General features: G+C 36.1%; 1 protein-coding gene across 2 annotated transcripts in view; it reads left to right on the top strand.

Annotated features, from left to right (window-relative positions):
• Positions 1-21,158, top strand: part of EYA1 (EYA transcriptional coactivator and phosphatase 1) — a 322,481-nt gene that overhangs the window by 10,390 nt on the left and 290,933 nt on the right. The window contains exon 2 of one of the 2 annotated variants that reach the window (XM_061172210.1): positions 451-558. Coding sequence is in view for 1 of the 2 variants with exons in the window: in XM_061172211.1 (XP_061028194.1) it covers positions 526-558 (33 nt within the window). In the remaining variant the exon portion in view is untranslated. Of the gene's footprint in view, positions 1-450; positions 559-21,158 lie in introns of those variants that run through there. The other variant, XM_061172211.1, reaches the window with a different exon arrangement.

The raw sequence follows: 21,158 nt of genomic DNA, 5'->3' as shown, positions 1-21,158 counted from the left end.
TCAACTCTAGATTTTTCTCTTTTATCCTTGCTCAGACTACAATCATATTTCTTTGTTAGTATTTCCTCTTGGCATTGTGGTACAGCTGACGTTGATAGATAGCATGGAGAAACCGAATTCAAAAAGAAAAAAAAAAAGGGGGCTCTTGGACTGTTGGCTCAAAAATAACGCGTGTAGAAAGCTCTCTATCTGCCCTCTTCATTCTTTTTTTTCCTTGGGCTGCAGCTGCTGACAGCAGACACACTGAGCTATAATTTGGCCATATTTGGCTCATGTAAATTGTGATAAACAGTGAGCCCGTAATATTTATTTTAAAGATTCAATCAGTGAAGGTAAGCATTCTTGACTTGTGTATACATGCTAGTAAATAGAAAGCTACAGACGTAAAGATCAGCTCTTAATTTCATGCCACACAATTAATACGGCGGCTTGATGCTCTGTTCATCACAGGTGCTGGGGTGTTGGAACCCTTTGAAGAAGTGTGTAGCTAATAGCCCATATATAATTCGGAAGAAGAAATCTTCAATGGAAGACCCCCAGGGGATAAATGGACAGTCTGTAAGTAAACAGAATGTCAGTCCTAAGGCAAGAGTTATTACTCTTAAAATCGTAATTACTATTTTTGTTGTAACTTGAGTGTCTGGAAATTCCTCAAAAGCTCTGTACCAATTTTTAATGATTTTTAAAGTTATGAATTAAGTAGTACACTATTTCATCAGCCTAACCTAATTTATATCTCCTTAAAAGGTATCAGTTATCAAAAGTAGAGGTCTAGAGGAAAAAACCAACCTTTAGTATTACTTAATTATACCAATATGCTTAACATAATTTTTAGACTTACATTTTCCTTTGCCTCAGGGAGAACATATATTTGTCTCGTGAAACTTGAAATCAATGCCTAAGTTTGGATTGTTTTGTATGTATTTGTTTTGATGTATACGTGTGTGTGTGCGCGTGTATCTTTAAAATGTGTGATAAAAAAGCAAAATAAAATAAAATGTGTGGTTGGTGTGGGAGTTTCACAGTTTGATAAACTCTCGAGTGGGCTTTAAATTAAGGAGAACCTGAGGTTTTATTTTGTTTGTTTATCTTGTGAGCATAAGAGAAAGAGTTCAGAAACGTTCCTCAAGTTCGTATCGGGAAGAAAAAAAGTTTCCTTTGGCTCATAAACAAATATTCCCAATAAGAGTTCATCTTATAAATAGCCTTTGTTTCAAACTTAAAAAAGTCAACGGATTTTAATTTTAAAAAAGCCTATTTCAGTAAGTTAGAGTTGTTTCCTTGGAAAATTTCCATAGCAATATTTGGGGTGGCACTATGTGACTTCGCCTTTAAAGGTCTCTCATCAGTTATGATGCTTTTAGACCTGTGGTTTTGTAGCTCAGCTTTTTTTTTTTTTTTTTTTTTAACATCTCTATTGGAGTATAATTACTTTACAATGGTGTGTTAGTTTCTGCTTTATAACAAAGTGAATCAGTTATACATATACATATGTTCCCATATCTCTTCCCTCTTGCATCTCCCTCCCTCCCACCCTCCCTATGTAGCTCAGCTTTGTTCACCATAGAATTATTACAAACCCGAAGTGTGATCTTTAGTAATGACATTGTGGTTCCTGTAAATGTGTGTTTTACAAGACCTTCTGGTGGTTATGTCATAAGCAGTAACTGCTAATGGATTAGTATTTTAATAACAAAGGGTCAAGTGCTATCAAGGTGCTCCTGCAGTCATACTGTATGCAATTACAGAGTGTATTTTATGGCTCTCCTAAATCATCTTGTGAGGTAATTCACATAAAGCATTTCGAGATCATTCTGTATGGTGTAGCTTTCACCCTAAACAGGAAAAGCACCCTTAACACGTTTAAGTTGTTTGTTCGGCCTTTTAAACTTATGTTATGAGCCTGTGATATTCGATGTTCTTATTATATGAAGAATAGTTTTGGAGTGCATATAAAATAAGTGAAAAATAAATGCACGAATAACTTACTATTTTCTGCCCCTTGTATGTAACTTTGCTCCTTACATTCATGCACGTTGCAGTGTTGGCGAATCACTAACAGATTTAACAATCTCTGCCAATAAATGCTGCAGATAATATTTCTTTTGAGGTTTTTATATTCTGCCAGTTCTCATTTAAAACTTAAGAAATTAAGATTTGAGACAAGTAAAAAAAACAGGTAAAGAATATAATGATTCAATTTTTTGTACCTGTCCTAACAAAATGGTGTTTATTGGGCCATCTCATTCCATATCATTTGGAGGTGTTTTGATACGTGAAGAGTGAAGCAGTTTTATTCTTGAAAGATACTTGGCTGCCTCAGAAGTAGAAAACTAGGGAGTGATGTTTCTCAAGGGCAAACAGTGTGTGGCATTGGAGAAGCCGTTTCCGGGCATTTTGGCCCCTGCCTACTCAACCACGAAGGGCAAGCAGTCTTTTCAGAGGTCCCTGTGTGTTGGGCCCCAGGTGGGCTCCTCCAGGCTCACTTTCTTTGGCTCTCAGGTTTCCCCTTTTCTTAGGAAGGTGCGGAAACAGGCTTAAGATGGGAAGAGGGCCTAGAACTTAGCTGAAAGCAGTAAGGTAACTCAAGAAACTGAAGGATTTTTTAAAATTTATTTTTTTATTGAAGTATAGTTGATTTACAATGTTCTGTTAATTTCTGCTGTACAGCAAAGTGACTCAGTTATATGCATATATGCACACTTTTTTATATTCTTTTCCATTATGGTTTATCCCAGGATATTGAATATAGTTCCCTGTGCTATACAGTAGGACCTTGTTGTTTAGCCATTCTATATTGTAGTAGTTAGCCCCAAACTCCCAATCCATCCCTCCCCCACCTCCACTCCCCCTTGGCAACCACAAGTCTGTTCTCTATGTCTGTAAATCTGTTTCTGTTTCGTAGATAGGTTCATTTGTGTCATATTTTAGATTCCACATATAAGTGATATCATATGGTATTTGTCTTTCTCTTTCTGACTTACTTCACTTAGTATGATAATCTCTAGGTCCGTCCATGTTGCTGCAAGTGGCATTATTTCATTCTTTTTTTATGGCTGAATAGTATTTCGTTGTATATATGTACCACATCTCCTTTATCCATTCATCTGTTGACAGACATTTAGGTTGTTTCCATGTCTTGGCTACTGTAAATAGTGCTGCTATGAACTTTGGGGTGCATGTATCTTTTTCGAATTAGAGTTTTTGTCTTTTCCAGATATCTGCCCAGGAGTGGGATCACTGGATCATATGGTAGCTCTATTTTTAGTTTTCTGAGGAACCTCTATACTGTTTTCCATAGTGGCTGCACCAGCTTACATTCCCACCAGCAGTGTAGGAGGGTTCTCTTTTCTCCACACCCTCTCCAGCATTTATTGTTTGTAGATTTTTTAATGATGGCCATTCTGACCAGTGTGAGGTGGTACTGCATTGTAGTTTTGATTTACATTTTTCTAATAATTAGCAATGTTGAGCATCTTTTCATGTGCCTATTGGCCATCTGTATGTCGTCTTTGAAGAAATGTCTATTTAGGTCTTCTGCCCATTTTTCAATTGGGTTGTCTGGTTTTTGTTGTTGTTGTTGAAGGAAACTAAAGGATTAAAAGGAGACTTGGTACCAGAAATTCTTGTACTTCCCAACGTGACTTGCACTGTCCCTTGCTTGCCACATTCATCTTTCAAAGTTTTGCTTAAAAAAGTCAATATATTCAGAGTAAACACAAGAGTATACTGTACCCCCAGTATTCCTAGGATGTAGCCTCCTGACCATAGTGGCACTTTGGAAATACATCTTTCATGTGACCAGAGACCAGGGGCAGAGGTGAAGTAGCTTCTCATTTTGATCCTAAAGAGATACAGTCCTGGGCAAAACATTTAAATCAGAAATTCCACCTTTCTTTTTCTGGAATTTTCTGCTTGTGTGTTTTCCACATCTAGAAGTAAGTAGCTCGAGATTTTGTAGGTTTTGTCGACTCTTCACTTGCCTCATGAGGACAAAAAGGAGAGGAGGACATTTGTGGGGCTTTACATCATTTTGGTGATAATTCTAGCCACTCCAGTATCCCCTCTTGAGGAGTCCCATTTGGATAAGCACAGCCCCATTCTCTCTCCGTAGGTCCATGGTTGGCCTCTCCGAGGTAGACACCTCTGAAACATAGACATCAAAGGGCCAGGCTATAGCTGCATCTTTCAGTTTCTTTAGTTTATGAGGATTTCTACAGGGAAATTATGTCAAGATAAGAAAAGCACTTACTAACTCTTTTTAAAACAGTGAATTAAAAAATAAATCACTATCTTTTCCTTAGAAGCTGTGAGCTCTGCAGTTACCTAAACCTTGTGTCTGATTTAGATGGAATCCTGGTATCATGAAAACTACGTTTTAGATATGGAATCTGAAGACTGGGTTTTAATTTTTACTAATTGTATGATCCGGGGTAGATTTCCAAGCATCAGTCTCTTCAACTAGAAAACAGAGATGATAATATTTACCTTCTCTTATTTAAAATTATAATTTTGTAGGTCAAGTGGGGTCATGTATTTAAAAGTTCTTTGATAACTGAAAAGTACAGTACACCTCTCATGCACTTTTACTGTAAATATCGCTAAAAAAGTGTGGTCATGGATAGAAAGTTATCTGGCCGCCTTCAAGTCCACAATAAAAAATTTTGAATGCAACCATTATACCAGTGCCAGGTATTATAAACACCAACACTACATATGTTTGTTTATGTTGTTAGCTGTCGAGGGAATCAGGTCTCCTGAGACTCTAAAGGAGCTTTTTATTATAAATGGTAGATTGTTAATTTACTTTTATTACAAAAATTTCAGATGGTGATATTTTAGAGCTTTTGGGAATAATTATATCTTTGGGCTCCATTGTATTCTCATAACTGCATCTTCTTTAGATTACAGTAAATTTGAAATGCTAACAGCAGTTTTTGCTGAGATGCTGGGTTTTGCAAGAAAACCATGAACTAAAATATGTATGTACCTTATTTCTATGTTTGGACATTCTAAAAAGGCAAAGTGACTTTTAACCAAAATGGTAAAGTTAAATATATATTTTATTAACAGAGAGAAGACACTATTAAGCAGAGATTTCTAGAAGTAGTATATATATATATGTACATTACATCTGTATAAGTCAAATTAACTGGGAAATTATAAATTAGGTCAAGATTACATTTATTCAGCTTTATCATGAGTGAGATATTTTATGTAAGTGAAATTTTTAGATAAATTAAAAAATATAGAATTCAGTAGTTTTCAGTTTCCTTTTTAAAATCATGAGTGTCTTACTGGAAGCCTGTATTAGTTCCATCAGGCTGCTGTAACAAAGTACGATAAACTGGGTGGCTTAAAACAACAGAAATTTATTGTCTCACAGTTCCAGAGGCTAGAAGTCCAAAATCAAGGTGTTGGCAGGGCTTTCTCTGAAAGCTGTTGAGGAATTCTTCCTTGCTGCTTCTTAACTTCCAGACCTCTATAACAATCCTTGGCATTCCTTGGCTTGCAGCTACTGCGCTTTGATCTCTGCTGTATTGTCACTTGGCATTCTCCCCCTTACCTCTGTCTCTCCTCCTCTTCTTGTAAGGACATTAGTTATATTGGTTTAAGGACCAACCTAATGACCTCATCTTAACTTGATGGCATCTGCAGAGACCCTTTTTCCAAATAAGGTCACATTCACAGATACCAAGGATTAGGACTTCAACCTGTCTTTTTCGGGGGGATACAATTCAACCCATAACAAAGCCCAAGAAGAATGTGAGGCTTCAGACCTGATCTGTTTGCCTACCCATCCCACTTCCCTCCACCTTAGCACTTTGAATAACTCTAGTTTATTTGGTTGCAAGTAGTGGAATTCGCCATGAGCTGGCTTAAGCAAACAAAAGAAAAGTCTTAAGAAAGACTTAAACAAAAGGAAAGTCTTAAGAAAGGAAATTCAAGCAATTTTCTTTCTATTTTTCTCTGGATATGTTTTTCAGTCCTCTTTTTCTTTGTAGACTGGCTTTTGTACTTCCCTTGTGTAGCGCTGGCTGCCTGCTGACCATGGTTTACATGTTACTGAACCATCCACCATGCAGAAAGACTCTGCTTGGTGCTGCATGGGTCACGATTCTGCGGCAGATGCCCAGAGAAGGAACTGAGCAGACCACCCAATAGGTGCCCACCATGAACCTTCAAGAAACCCCCAGTTTGTACTCAGGGAGGCACTGGTTGGAAACCACAGTTTTAGTCCTATCGCATCATCTTACAGATTTAGCCTTTGATGTACCATCACCTACATGCTAATCATTTTAATGGAAATATCTACTGGTGAATATATATATGTATATAAAATTCTTTCCTGATGACCTAAGTTCTTTGTTACAACTATCAGTTATAAGCTGGATCCCTAATAAGCTAGTTTCTCTTCTCCCACTTGATCTGACAGAAGCAATGCTTTGCATTTTCAGCCCCAGGCAGTAAAGCCTAGAACTGGGGCTAAACTGGCTATGATGGGTGCACAGCAAATAGATGCTACCTTGAAAATGGAAGGCAGTTGGGCATAGTGAGGAAAACCTTGACTTGGAATCAGAATACCGAGTTTTGAGCCACAGCTTACTGACTAAGGCACCTTGGGCGAGTTATTTTAACTTCTAAGCCTCAATTTTGTTTTTATAATTACAGATAATAAGATCTATATTGCTGGGTCTCTGTGATGAAGAAATAAGATATCATATGCCAAAGCACTTTGTAAACTATAAAGCAATATATACCGCCTCTAGTATCAAGCCCTGTGGGGCATCTTTTTGGAAAGGGCAGGACACTCTGTGTCAGACATATCTGCTTCAGTCTTTGCCCTGCACTTGGGCAAGTTTTTAAACCTCTCTCAGCCTCAGTTCCTTCTCATTTGTAAAGAAGGGTTAAGAGTACCTTCTTATAGGATTAGAAATAGCATATGAAAGACAGCTAGTGAATAAGAACACAGTTTTTGGAGCCTGACTCCCTGGGTTCAGATTTGAGCTATGATGCTCACCGGCTGTGTGATGTCCGGCACGTCTGTGTGCCTCCCTGGGGCCATTTTCCTTGTCTGTAGACGGGGATGATGGTAATGACTTAGGTCACAGGGTGTCTGAGAAGATTGAATGAGCTTATATGTGTGAGAGTACTTAGAATGGTGCCTGACATACAGGAAATGCTGTCTTAGCATTTGTTGATGTTACTAATATTATCTCCACCATGCCAGGCACACAAATAGTAAGTGCTTTAAAAATGCTCATTGTTATTTAATTAAAATGGATTTGACTAGGGGGATGAGATACTATTTCTTAACTGAATTGTAATGGACCCACATTCACAGGGTTAAGGTGAGATGATGTCTTGGGATGTCAGACCATGCTGGAAGGAATAAGGCAATATTTCCCTTTGCATGGGCAAGGCTGGTTTGGGCCCATTAAAAGAGCCCAGGTTGGAATGCGATCTGAGAGGTTCGAAGAGACTGGCTGTTAAAGTTCAAATTGGGTACCAGGTTGTATTACCAGTTGGGTATTTTAGGTGAAGAATAAAACGTAGACAGGAAAATTGCTCCAGAGCCAGGACGGTGACTTGTTTATATTTCTAGCCCAAACACAATGTCAACCCCTTTATGTGCACTCTGTAAACGTTTGTTTATCTGAGGTGACTGGCATCTTGTGTCCTGGGATAGCTCACTTGGTCCCTATGCATCAAACAAATAGAGTGTGACAAGGATGAAAATTGCTTGTGGCTGATGCTGGAAAAAAAGGAGAAAGGGGCTCTAACCATTTAGACTCACTGCCTCTGACCTTTCTCTGACCTCCACGCTTAAACGTGCAAGGAGCTGAGAGCTCAGTGACCATGGTGCTTGGAACTGGATGTATGAGCAGAGCAGTTAGCAATGATGGCATTTGCATCTCTCTTTCTGAGGAAAAGGCACAGACTTTGGGATCTTTTTTTTTTTTTGGAAGTAGGAAGGGCAGCTTAAATACTTAAAAGAAAAATAAAACCACTTTCTGGTCTAGAGCTGTGATGTTGAAAAGTTACCAAAAGTGTGAGCTAGAATAAGACATCTATTTCTTTTTTAAGAACTTGAAGTCTAGTTAATTTACAATATTGTGTTAGTCTCAGGTGTACAGCAAAAGTGATTCAGTTATACATTTTATGTATATATCTATTTTTTTCTTTCAAGTCTATTCCATTATAGTTTATAACAAGATATTGAATATAGTTCCCTGTGTTATACAGTAACTCCTTGTTGTTTACTTTATATATAGTAGTGTGCATCTGTTAATTCCCTACTCCCAATTTATCCCTCCCTGCCTCCCCTTTGGTGACCATAAGTTTGTTTTCTAAGTCTGTGAGTCTGTTTCTGTTTTGTAAATGAGTTCATTTGTACTATTTTTTAGATTCCACATATAAGTGATATCATATAATATTTGTCTTTCTCTGAGAAAGCCATTTCACTGTAGTGAAAATACAATAAACTTTTTCTCTAAAGGATCAGATAGTAGATATTTTGGGCTTTACGGGCTAGAAGATCTCTATGGCATGTGTTGTGGTGTGAAAGTATTGACAATGCAGAACAGAGCCCCAGGGCGATATTAGTGCCTGCAGATAAATGGAGGATCCCCGCCCTTGTTCTTATTAGCACTGCAGGTGAGTCTACCATTGCACTCCCACCTCCGTCAAGGTTTCTCATTTTATTTCTATCAGGCTTGCTCCATCATCCTGGATTTGACTTATTTCTGCCCTCTGAGCCTCATTTTCTTCATTTATAAGATGAAGAATTGAGGAGAAGGTCTCTTCTAGTTCTAACAAAGTGTGAATCCATTCATGTTCCTCTGGTACTGGATAGTCAAAGTTTATGCATCACAAAATAAATATGTGCTTGTTGCCAAGGGATGGGCAGGAGGACCCATCAGGACACGGAGCAACTTTGCAAACCCAACAAGTGCTCAGTTTGATGACCCAATATCACAGTTCCAGGATTGCATTTGAACCCTCATATGACGCATCTTCACATTTCTAAGGTCTCCTGATCATTTCTTCTGCAATCTCCTTCATCCCTCAGTCAATGAACATTTTTATTTGTAGAGCCCATAGGATATTTTTATATTGGTACTGATGTTGTGATAAGGGTTCTTTGATGTCCACATTTCTTCTATACATGTATAATTTTGTTTATATGTAATATCAACAATGTTTCTATGATTAATTTAAAAAGGTGCTTGGAATACATAAAGAAGCACTCCTACATTTTGTATCACCTTCCTGAATGTGTTTGTAGTGATCTAAAAATATGTTTACAGTACTCCTCCCTGTAACACATGGAGTCTCTTGATGATGAACTCCTTGAGATGAATCCCTCCCCTTGGGTATGGTCTGGACTTAGTCACTCACTTCTAATAAGTAGAAATGAGAGCAGAAGTGGTGTGCCACTGTGGGTACTAGGTCATGAAAGCCACTGTGGCTTCCTCCTTGCTCTCTCTTGGATCACTTACTCTGGGGGGAAGCCAGCTACCATGTTGTGAGGACATTCAAGCAGCCTTGTGGAGAGGCCCGTGTGCCAGGCTCTGAAGCCTTCTTCCTCTTTCCATGTGAGGGAGTCTTCTTGGAGGTGAATCCTCCAGCCTCAGTCCAGCCTTCAGATGAAGCAACCCCAGCAGACAGCTAAGGTACATCCTCATGAGAGCCCTGATATTCAGTAACACTTAGATAGACTGCTCCCAGATTTCTGACTCTCAGAAATTGTGTAAGATAATAAATACATGTTATTTTGAGATGCTAAGTTTTGGGGTAATTTTGTTACACAGCTGTAGATAACTAATACAGTGATCTCATCAACCTATTTTTGCATTAAAATTATCTCTACTCAGTATTTATATAAACATTATATAAATATAATTAATAAAACTCTTATTTTTCCTATTGCATTTCATTTGCAACCTGGGGACATCCAGATGTCGATTTATTTATCTTTATCTGTTCCCCCAAACAGAAGTTTTTCTTCTTCACACAATAAATGCTTTGAACTGCTAATTAGCATATATTTTATTCTATCTTAAATTGTCCACACTTATTTACAAATCTGCTTGCCTTCTAGACTGTGAGTTTTCTGAGGGCAGAGAATATGAGAGAGGAATAATCACCCTCCCTCTGACATTCAGCCCTCTCTATTTTGCATATTGTAGATGCAAAAAATCTTTGGTTGAATGAATGAATGAATGAATGAATGAATATAATTGTCATGTAAAAGGAGAGAAATATTCACATATGCTAGTTTGGCCACTTTGCTACACGTGGCTCCAGGGAACCAAGCATCTTTGGAAACATACCAGAATCAGGCTCAGAGCTTTTCCTGCTCTATTAGGTTTCATGAAAGTAGAGGTCCACTGAAAGCAAACATCACTGCTGTGAAACCTCATTAGTTGGACCTCCATTAATGGAAAATTTCTGATAATTTAAGCAGAGAATGAAGTTAATTCTTACACATGTTCTTTTATGAAAATAGGATTATAAAAGAAAATAACATTATAGATTCATTTTAACTGTATGTGAATATGGGAAAGTAGGTGGGCAAAATAACCTGACAATCACATACCAAAAATTTCATGTGCTTTTTGCAAATAAATCTTATTCATTGAAGAAATCTTTCCAAAGTGCTGTACTTGGTTAAACTAGTTCAGTTAATGTTTATATTTCAAAGGAATTCTTGAAATTTCTTTGCGAGTTCTCCCAAATTCAGACTTAACATAAATCAGACTAACAGTGTCTTATTTTTAAAAATTTTGATTCTTGCAACGCTATGAACGTATACTCCCATCTCACATCAATAAGGCAATAACTGAGCTTATGTTCTTATCAGTTCAAGTCAGTGGCCACCTGTGAGGTACAGGAGGGAGCATGGGCTTGGCAGGCAGCTGGAGGCTGGGGCTGAAGTTCTAGCTGGAGTGTGTGCAAATCTCTCTGATCATTTCTAGCCGGGTCTTCATCTCTAAAATGGGATATTTCAGTCCTATGTGTCTCAGAATTGTTGTGAGGACCAACAGGAGAACGGGCGTGCCTTTATTAAGCAATATATGTACACATGTTATGTGTTTATCAGAAAACAATAAATACATCTGTCTTCTTCCAGGTAGTGTTTAAAAAAAATAATCCTGTGTCCTTTTCAACAATTCCCCCTTCTTTTTATAAGAGAAAGGAAAAATGAGAAGTTTTTTTTTTAATTACTGATTTTATTTCATTATTTTTTTCATTTTGAAATATGGTGTGTATAATATAAGGGGACGCAAGAGATAATTGCTAATGGGCTGTGCAGATATTGAAATGGATGGCTGATCATTCACTAGTTCTTGTTTTTACTTAAATACTGTATAAACTAAAATTCCTTTTAGGAATCCTAAAATGTATTGAAATTTATTTTGATGTCTAGAAATTCTCAAATGTTTTATTATATCAAACATCATTTGGCAAGGTATATAGTATATGCTCATTTATTTCTTTAATGAGGCTGTTGTATTTCTTTCAAAGGATAGCCATCTTGAATGTTTTTCAAGTATAAAATTTTATGCTTTGGGTAACCACATATTAACCTTAATATCAGTCATGTTTTACAAGAAAAGAAAAGATAAATGCTAGATTGTTTATGATTAAAGTGATATGTTATTATTATTATTTTTTTAAATTTTATTTATTTATTTATGGTTGTGTTGGGTCTTCGTTTCTGTGCGAGGGCTTTCTCTAGTTACAGCAAGTGGGGGCCACTCTTCATCGCGGTGCGTGAGCCTCTCACTATCGCGGCCTCTCTTGTTGTGGAGAACAGGCTCCAGACGCACAGGCTCAGCAATTGTGGCTCACGGTCCTAGTCGCTCCGCGGCATGTGGGATCTTTCCAGACCAGGGCTCGAACCCGTGTCCCCTGCATTGGCAGGCAGATTCTCAACCACTGCGCCACCAGGGAAGCCCCGAAAGTGATATGTTATTTAAAATTGCATTTCTAATTTCTATTTAAATAAAAGAAATAGATTTTCTTGGCATAGGAAACAATGATCAAATACACATTTTACTTTTTTTAACCTTGGTGTTTACGTTAGTGATTTTTAGTGACTTGTCCATCGAAGATTCTCTGAAACATTTAAAAAACATACGTTTACCTGACCTTATCTGGTAGGCTGGGAGGGTTAACTTTAAAAACTTCAAAAATATTTTGTTTTCAGGTGTGTGAAATTATATGCTCTGAAAAATGTTCATAATTCTTTAGTTATGCCTGCATTTAACCACTTGTATTCTCAAAATAGGAAACTGTTGGTGGCAAAATGGAACCCAAGCAACTTAAAATAGTTTCATCCATGGAGTTGACTTTTATTAAAGTTCACATTAGACACTGGAATTAGTTGTTTGCTACGATGCCAAATTATTTTGGAAAAAAATAGACTCATCATTTACTATGGACTAAAAATCAGATCTATATTTTAATTTAATCAATTAGCATTTCATTTTGTCTTTTAAAAAATGGTTATCTTTCTGTTTGCCCTAGGGTAGTTTTTTAAATACAGTGACTGATTTCAATCAAAATTGACACACCCTTTATTTATATATTTTAAATTCAAACTGTGAGTCAGGCTGCTATCTTAAAACAATAGAGCTGCCAAAAATTTTCAAATGAACGTGTGATCTATTTGTGATGTTGAATGGGGACTGTAATTCACAGAACCATCTGCAATGGCAGCAAGGAGAGTACTGGGCTAATTCATACGTGGCCATGAGTCTATGGTGAACTTCTCATTACCTGGAGCATTAGAGTCCTTTGAAGGCTGTCTTAATTTATTGGGACAAAGATGATGTGCTGCAATTTTAACTGAAAATAGTGGCTTTTACCTATACTGCCAATAAGAGTTGAATAGATTTTGGTATTACTTTGGAAGACCAGGCTTGAAAATCTTACAATGTTCTCACCTACCTTTAAAAATGAGAAAAGATAGTCTAATATGAAGGGCATTTGGAAAAAATAAAGTTTATAATCCTATAGCTCAGTGAAAAGTTTTAAAATTGTAAATGTATTCCGCATTTATATTATAAAGTATTACATATTAAATTGAGATTTTGTTCTGAGTCCTTTTAAGTTGTTGCCAAAAAAGTTGTTTGCATTGGTAGCTAAATTCTCCATACATTGTAATTTTTGAGTCATTGAACCAATGATAGTCCTTAAACACTACAAGTTACAGGAAAAGATGAAATGGGCTGATTTTCTTGGGAGGCATCAGCTTTAGGTCCTTGGAGATACGCAGTGCCTGACTATTACTAAAAAGAATAAATAACGTTTATTAAGCACTTACTATGTAGCACTGCTATTCTAAGCATGTTACACATATAGCCTTAGCTCATTACTACTTGGTGATAATCTGTTGAAGACTCGTGCCTGGGAACAAGGTGGAACTGGATTACCTCTAAAATCCCTTTCACCACTGAGATTTAGTGAATCCATGATTTATTCCCTAGTGCTTAATGAAAGAGAGGAAGTAGGACTCTAAGGAACAAGGTTATTTTTCCATATTCAAGTAGGCAAAATGCATAATGCTCTCTGTGTTCCTTTGGGGTTAACATATAATTTTGAAGAAAATGTGCTATATTTTTCCAGAAAGGTTCACACAAAGTACATACAGATTAGAAATACTTCTGCTCTTTCTTGCCATTTTTCAAGCCCTCTGTGAGTTCCAAAATATAGGAATTATTCCTTTATTTTTTTTATAATATCTAACAAAATTACGTATTGACCCATGATTAAGTAGTATAAGCTTTATATGGTTATAATTTAACTCAGAGTAATAAACTTGTTCCTTTTCTTTTCTTTTCCCTTTTCTTTTTGCTTTCTTTTTTTAACAGAAGTTCAGATCAATAGTTACAAATCTGACCTTAAAAAGCAAAATCTAACTAATAACTTGTTGAATAAGTAATAAAAACCTTTGAAAATATGTGCAGCCTTGAATGAAAAGTATAACAGGGCTTTATTGTGAAATGTTTAGAAAACACAAAGCTTAGATTTTGATGGTTTAAAAAGCTGTGTTGAGACTGTATTTCCCCCCATCTAAAGTTTTACAGAAGTAAAGGAATTCTACAATGATTTCTCCAGTTAATAAATGCCTGCTTTTTCATGCATTCTACTTTTATAAATTTCTGCAGGGAATCTACAGACAAATCTTCATTTTGCTTTGAACAGTCTTTGAACTTTTCTTGTTTCTTTATATATCCATGAATCGCTTTCCATATGTAGTTCCAAATCTAAAAAAAAAAAATAGTCTATGAGTATTTTCAGTTAAATTAGAATAAAATTCACAAATATGATCATCTTATTAGCCTTAATTCCATTTTACTGAAATGTGTGTGATATTGAGCACAGATTTGGGATATGACTGAAGGCATCATATTCAGCTATTTTTATAGTTTTTTTCCTCATTGTTGATACTGTTTCCATCTATTATTAATTATACTATATATACATTTTTTTCTCTGCTTCAACTCCAAGTAATGCTGGCTTAATTTGAGTTAAAAAATTTTTTTTTTTTTTTTTTTAAAGAGGGGACCCAAGTATAAGGTTGGGGGAATAATTAATCTAATATGTCCAGTCTCATGATAAATATTTTTTAAAAACTTTTGCAAATGTAGTTACATGTTGAGATTAATGGAACTTTGGGAACCAGGATATATTTGTAACTACACATACAGCTAACTGTAATTCCTTATGTACATTTTAGAATGATGTGCATTTTTTAGTGAATTTCTTAAAAAATTCTTGAAAATACCATACTTGGGGTTCATTTATCTTATGTGTATGTACTTTGGGATCTAAAAAAAAAAAAGTTCCCAGCTTCAGTCTTTATTTCTAATCTTCATTACCTCTTTGATAGAATTAGCACAAATTGACTAGGAACTAGATTCAGCTCACTCAAGCTGAACTCTGGCCTGAGGGTGTGGAGGTGAGGAAAGGAAGCTTTTCTTCATCTCTTTCTCTGAGGTGTGGTTCTGTTTACTTTGGAAAGAAAAGATACAAGTATCTCCTAAAGTGGATTAGACATGGCAAGACAAGATGATACATTTGCACTATAAACTCTCAAGCAGCTGTGAGAAGGCCTTATGTGTGAAATTTCTTACCTTCTTAAAAATCTTGATAGAGTTGTAGCTAAGCTCTTAACAGTCAAAAACAAACTGCCAACGAGGTTTATTTTCTTTTTTGCTGAGTTTTCTGGGCCATTGTTCCGCTTGAGGGGCCCTGTTTGTTAGTTTTGGCTCAGGGACTTCTCTTCCTTCAGGATAAGCTCTCCTAAGGCACTTGTACAAGTCGGTACTCAGGGGCTGCTTCACAGTTTATTCACGGCCCGCTAAAGCACCGTTCAACTGCATGACTTCCTGTCTCAGAGGAGAGGTGGCCGACAAGGGGTTTTGTATCTGTAATGTAAAAATATAGTGGATTTTGTGGAAAACTGGGACATTTTTGTTTGTTCTCATAAAAGATTCCTGCTGGAAGTTTTATTTTAAAGTTGGCTTTTAGCCTTTTTTTTTTTTTTTTTTTGCTGTGACTTGGATCCTGATCTGATTTTCTGCTTTCACGGCCCTTTTTGAAAAATTTAAAATATTTAATTCAACATTAACTGTGCTTACAAGCTGCATAGCAGAATAAAATCACATTACAAACATTGTAGTATTAGATTTTATCACCATTTATTTCTTCTAGCCTGTCCAGGGATTTCTTCATGTTCAGTAGAACTAATTTGCAGTCAGACATTGAGGTCTTCTAGAAGGCCAGCAGGCTCCAGAAATTAATTTATCCAAATAACCGATCCCTCCTAGGCCAACCATAGAGGGACACCAAAATGGCCTAAGAAGGCAGAGCCTCCTTTTGAAGTCTGGAATGTTTTGACTGACTTGAAACAGGCGGCTGGAATGAAAGGATAATTTTCAGTGACCCAGGGGATTTTTTTGCCATTTTCAAATATTAGGTAAAACAAAGAGAAATTGCTTGCTCTAATTTAGAAAGACTTAGTAATCAGGAAGGCAACCAGGCTGAGAATAAAGTTCCAAGGTATATATAGCAGAAGCTTATTTACTAAGCTTAGATTGCTGGCAAAAATCAAAATTATTATACCCTTAAAAAAACCTTACAGGGGATATATTTTAGTCAAATAGCTGCATTTTCATCACCTATACCTGCATTATTTTCTTAGTATTAAAAAAAAGGAGAAAGTAACTGCTTTGATTTATTGCCATCTAAAATATTTCTACATTACAATCTTAATTTTATTAAACAAACAGGAGGTTATAATTTAAAATAGTTTACTCAACTAAATGGGTTTACTAGAAACACTGAGTAGATATTTCATATTTGTCAAATTTTCAAAACATTGATAGATTTTAAGGCCATTAATTCTTTAAAGCAAACTGTAACATGAGCTGAAGCATAGGAGTATCCAGGTGTAACAAATGTTTTTTGATGACCAGGTCAGAGGGGTAGATCAAAGTAATTTTGAAGAGATTCCTTCCTTATACTATACATAAATATTTATTGTTGCAGAAGAAAAAATACCTTTTCTCATTTTGGTGAAAAAAAATGAATTAAAAGTAGGGATTGGTAGCCAAATAACTGCACATTAAGGTAGAAATAGGAAATGTTTCTTTTTACACAATACATTCCATGTCCCCTATAACGCAGTTATGTACTTAATGTATAGCATTATTTAGGAAAAAGGGATTAGATAATATTTGTAATTTAAGAGTTCTGGATATTAGTAGATGCCAACTGACTTTATGGATTTAGGCTTTATTTTACAGTTTGGGAGAGTTACAGAGTAATTTAGGTACTGATGTGGCCACAAGGATGCCAATCCTGTTGCTGGCACTTGGTCATTCTTAAACTGGTGAAGTATGTCTTAAATCAATTTAAATGAAAAATAAATAGTAATTTTATTGATTTTGATTTGTTCTCAGGCTTGTTTGCTAGTTTTGAATTGGGGTGATTGGAACTCTACATTTTCATTACTGAAGTTGTCAAACCTTTTTTCTCTAAGTTGCATCTTTTTGTACCAGTTTTCCATTTGATTGGCTGCCCTTGCAAAGCCAAAGTAATGATAAATATAAGAAAATTCTCTGAAAGCAGAGTGTTCTAATGGGAGGTTACATTCACATTATTCTTGGGTGTTACAGAGAGAAAATAGTATTGCCATTCACCTTTATATCATCTTCAAGTTTTTCTTTGGGCTACTGAAGTTCTGAGTAAAAAAAAAAAAGTCAGCTCTTTAATAAGTTGTGAGAAATAGCCTTTGGAAAAGAAGGTAATTGAGAAGTTTAAGTAATGGTTGACTGGGGCCAGCAATGTTGATGAATTTAGGTGGAAGGGGAATTAAGCTATCTTCGGTAATAAGAACTAAGACTATGTAAGTACATGGCAGAGATTGGAGAAACGTGTGCAGATGAAAATGTAGGAGGAAAATTAGGGGGTAATAGTTGCTTATACCAGTGGACTACATAGAAGAATGTCTACTATCCCTTGAGTCATGGGAAGAAAATAGAATGTCTAATTTTTAATTTCATCCTTTTAAAAAACATATTTATTTTGTGTGGGTTTTATATATATTAGTAAAGCACTGTTTGAATATAACGTATAGATACGTGTTGCTCATTTTTTTTTTTTACTGATGAGGAATTAATATTTAAAAGACATTTGGAAATGGTTAGTTTCAATAATAGTTAACTTTATATGCATTATCCCGCATATTTTCCATTAGGAATCAGCGATTGTATATGTTGATTGGGAATTTAAGTAATTGAAATATGAAAATCCTTCATACTCATGGTTAATAAATGCATATAAATATTTTCATTTTGGAGATGACTATTTGGTATTTTTCTCTGTGTTCTGAACAACATCTCTCAATGGGGCTTAGCCATATTTTATCTTTAAAAAGTAATACTATTTCTTTACCTAAAATCACTGTAATGTGAATGTGTATCATCATATAAATATTACCTTATGTTTACATATAATAATAAGGAACCCTAGGTAAAAGGTAGCTGATTCTTTCTTTGAGGTTATGCTAATTGACTTTATGATAACTTTATTTTTCTCAGTTCTATTCATAGGTTTATCATTTCTTTCTGTTTGAAATTACTGTAACTTTGACTTCTGGATAATTAACACTACAGTTACTTGGTAATAAAAGACTTAGTGAGGATTGAGTGCTCTTTTCTCTAAATACTTAAGAGATTTCCATGCAGGAGAAGAGTTCATCTTAGTAGGTTTAACTGTAGGTGACAGAGGATAATGAGTTCAGTTTTGGGCAGTTTGAGAGGTTTTGCAGATCTGCAGGTGATTTGTGTAGACAGTTGAAAATTTGGATGTGGGTTTCTAGAGTGGATTGGCCTAAAAGTATAGACTTGGGGGCATCAGCAAGTGGATGATACTGAAGCCATTATGTGAGGTAACAGAGGAAAAGTGTGTTGAGGAAGAAAAGGACCAAACAAGAGAAGATTTAAGGGGCTATTAGAGCCAGGGAGAGGACGAGGAGCCAAGTATGAAGTCTGAGGTACGGTTGGAGAGGTATATGAACCAGAGACAGAGAGACAACTTGCAGGAGAGGAATGGTCAGTGGTGCCAGGTTCCTTTGAGGGATTAAGATGCGTAAGTACTGAAAGGTATGCAATGGACAGTACGCCACTAGTCCTAGCAGTTTGTTGGGATAGTGAAGGGTGGAATCCAGATTACTTGTGTTGATAAGTAAATGGGAACTGAGATACTGAGATTCAACTACCCTTTCGAGCAGTTTGGCTGAGTTGGGAGAGTTAGAGACTTAAGTAGAGGGAGATGGACTGCAGGAGGATTTTCAGAGGAGAAAGGACGTTCCCAGGCAGGGGAAGTCCGTGGAAAGCCCGTCCTTCCTTTTCTGACCCTAAACTCCCTGCATTGTTGCTATGTCTCTATATGCCCCTCCTCTCCAGAGAGCATGACATTGTTGGAAATGGGAGAAGCACTTCAAAAAGCTATATTTTGGGCCATAGGATATTTATATTTGCATAGTAGCAAATAATGATTTATGTGTTACTGGCTGAGGATCAACCTGTACTAACCGTCGTGGTTCTAAAAGCTCTACTTTTTTCCCTTGCTTCATGCATTCTGTGCCCACTTCTCTGCCTGGCAGAAGCCTCCTCCTCCTATTTTGAAGTCAAAGGCCAACCCCTATGTGAAGTCTGCTTTGGTAACTTCAACTAGTTGGATTCTCTCTTCTGTGATCCTTTAAGAGCTCTACTGTGGCTCTTAGTAAGTTGATTTACAACTAGCTATTTACACATCTCTCTTCCAATGAACTGTGAATTCTCAAAAGAGCACCTGTCCTGTCTCTTAATCACTAGCCTATCACGTTGCCTGGCACTTAGTGGCTACTCAGTCAACTTTGCTTGAATGAATGAATGGATAAGGGAGGACATGAGAAAAGACAAACTATAAGTGTTGGGAGAGGCACCAAAAAAAAACTGTCTTTGTGACTATTGGTTATTTATACTCATTATACTCATCTCTGTGTAACTAGCTAATGGCCAGCTTGATCTATAAAGAGTGGCTAATTATTACAGTTAATTGAGATTATGTTTTACATCTTGGTCCCTGTTTATTTAAAGTAGGAACATAGGAACATACTTAATTTATTAATCTCAGCATTTTGAAAAGAATGTGTTTGTATAGGTTTTATACTGTATGTAATATGTCAAATAGAGATATACTTAGTTTATTATATTCATCATTAGTTGCCAAGTATGAGAAAATAAATTTATTTCAAAAGGAAGTTTGAATTGCAAACTGTCCTGTTGGGAGTATTTAGAGGATACAATTATAGTTTTAATAGAGGCTATAATGCTCAGTAGACTACGGTTGAAAAGTTTTGTTTGCTTTTAATTGTTTTCTTTACAACGTTTGCTACCACTGCATAAGAATCGTCAAAGTGAGTAGAATGCAAATTAATGTAAAAAAAAAAGGCTTGGATTAAGAAATGCTTTACATAACTTTCTGTTTCCCATCATTTATTCTAACAATTCTAGACTTGGCACTTTTCTGTCATGGTAGTGTCCTGGTATAAACTGTATCAGTAGTAAAAAATGTGCTGTCACATAATTAATTAACTTATTCTTTTGACGTTCCGATTCAACTTGATTGTGAGCTTGTGGTTAACTGCATACTTTTACAGAGCCAGCAACTGAACACTTTATTTATTTTAAAAGGATAAATGAGATTAACTTCTCTTAGACTTAGGATTGAGAAATTGGGAAGGAGAGGATTGGCGAGGGAGAGCATGGCTTTCAGGTCATGTGACTTGGGTTCTCACTTGGCCATTGTCACTGACTGGCTTTGTGATCCACATCACATTATTTACCTGGCCTTCCTTGTCTGAAAAATGAGCTAGTAAAATGTCATGGAGTTGCAAGAAATACATGATAGAGTGGTTGGCATATGGTAGCTACTCAACTAACATTTGTTGGTCTCGCTCTTTCTTCCAAGACAATTTTGTTCCGCTTTCTTTTACTATACACCAAAAATATGTACCTCATTGTTCTTTTTTACCTTGCTGCCGGAAAGGAGGATCAGTGGCAAGTACATTGAAAATGAAATTTCCTCATACAAAAAAAAACTATTTAAAAATAAAGCGAATCACTTCCATCACCTCCTATTGAAAAATAACCATTGATCATATCAGCTATGTATCATTCCAGACTTTTCTTGATGCATACGTGCATAAAACAAACCTTTCTTCAATGCTATTATTCCTCCACATAAGGTCAACATTTTATAATTTATACAATAAATTATTTATTTTAGAAACTACCTTCATGCTAAGAGAAGAGGAGAAAAATTAGCCCACTTCCTCTTTCTCATCTGACAGTTTTTGTTAGCTATTCTTTTGACATTGTCAAGGTTTATAACATTCTGTTTTGAAAATCCTAATAGTTGTTTAATCTTAAGTACTGAATACTCTCTGCTATTTCAATGAATCTAGTATTTGTCATTCTTTTTTGTTTGTTTTGAAATTTTTAGTAGAGTGATTTTTCAAGAAGAGTTCATGGGGTGCTATGTTCCCTGATTTTGTGCTCTCTGCACATTGCAATCATGGTCTTTTCTCGTAG

The sequence above is a fragment of the Eubalaena glacialis genome, chromosome 17, assembly GCF_028564815.1.
Source record: "Eubalaena glacialis isolate mEubGla1 chromosome 17, mEubGla1.1.hap2.+ XY, whole genome shotgun sequence".
In the NCBI taxonomy this organism is placed as follows: Eukaryota; Metazoa; Chordata; class Mammalia; order Artiodactyla; family Balaenidae; genus Eubalaena; species Eubalaena glacialis.
The sequence above is the reverse complement of the archived record's forward strand: the minus strand, read 5'-3'. Positions and strand labels throughout refer to the sequence as shown.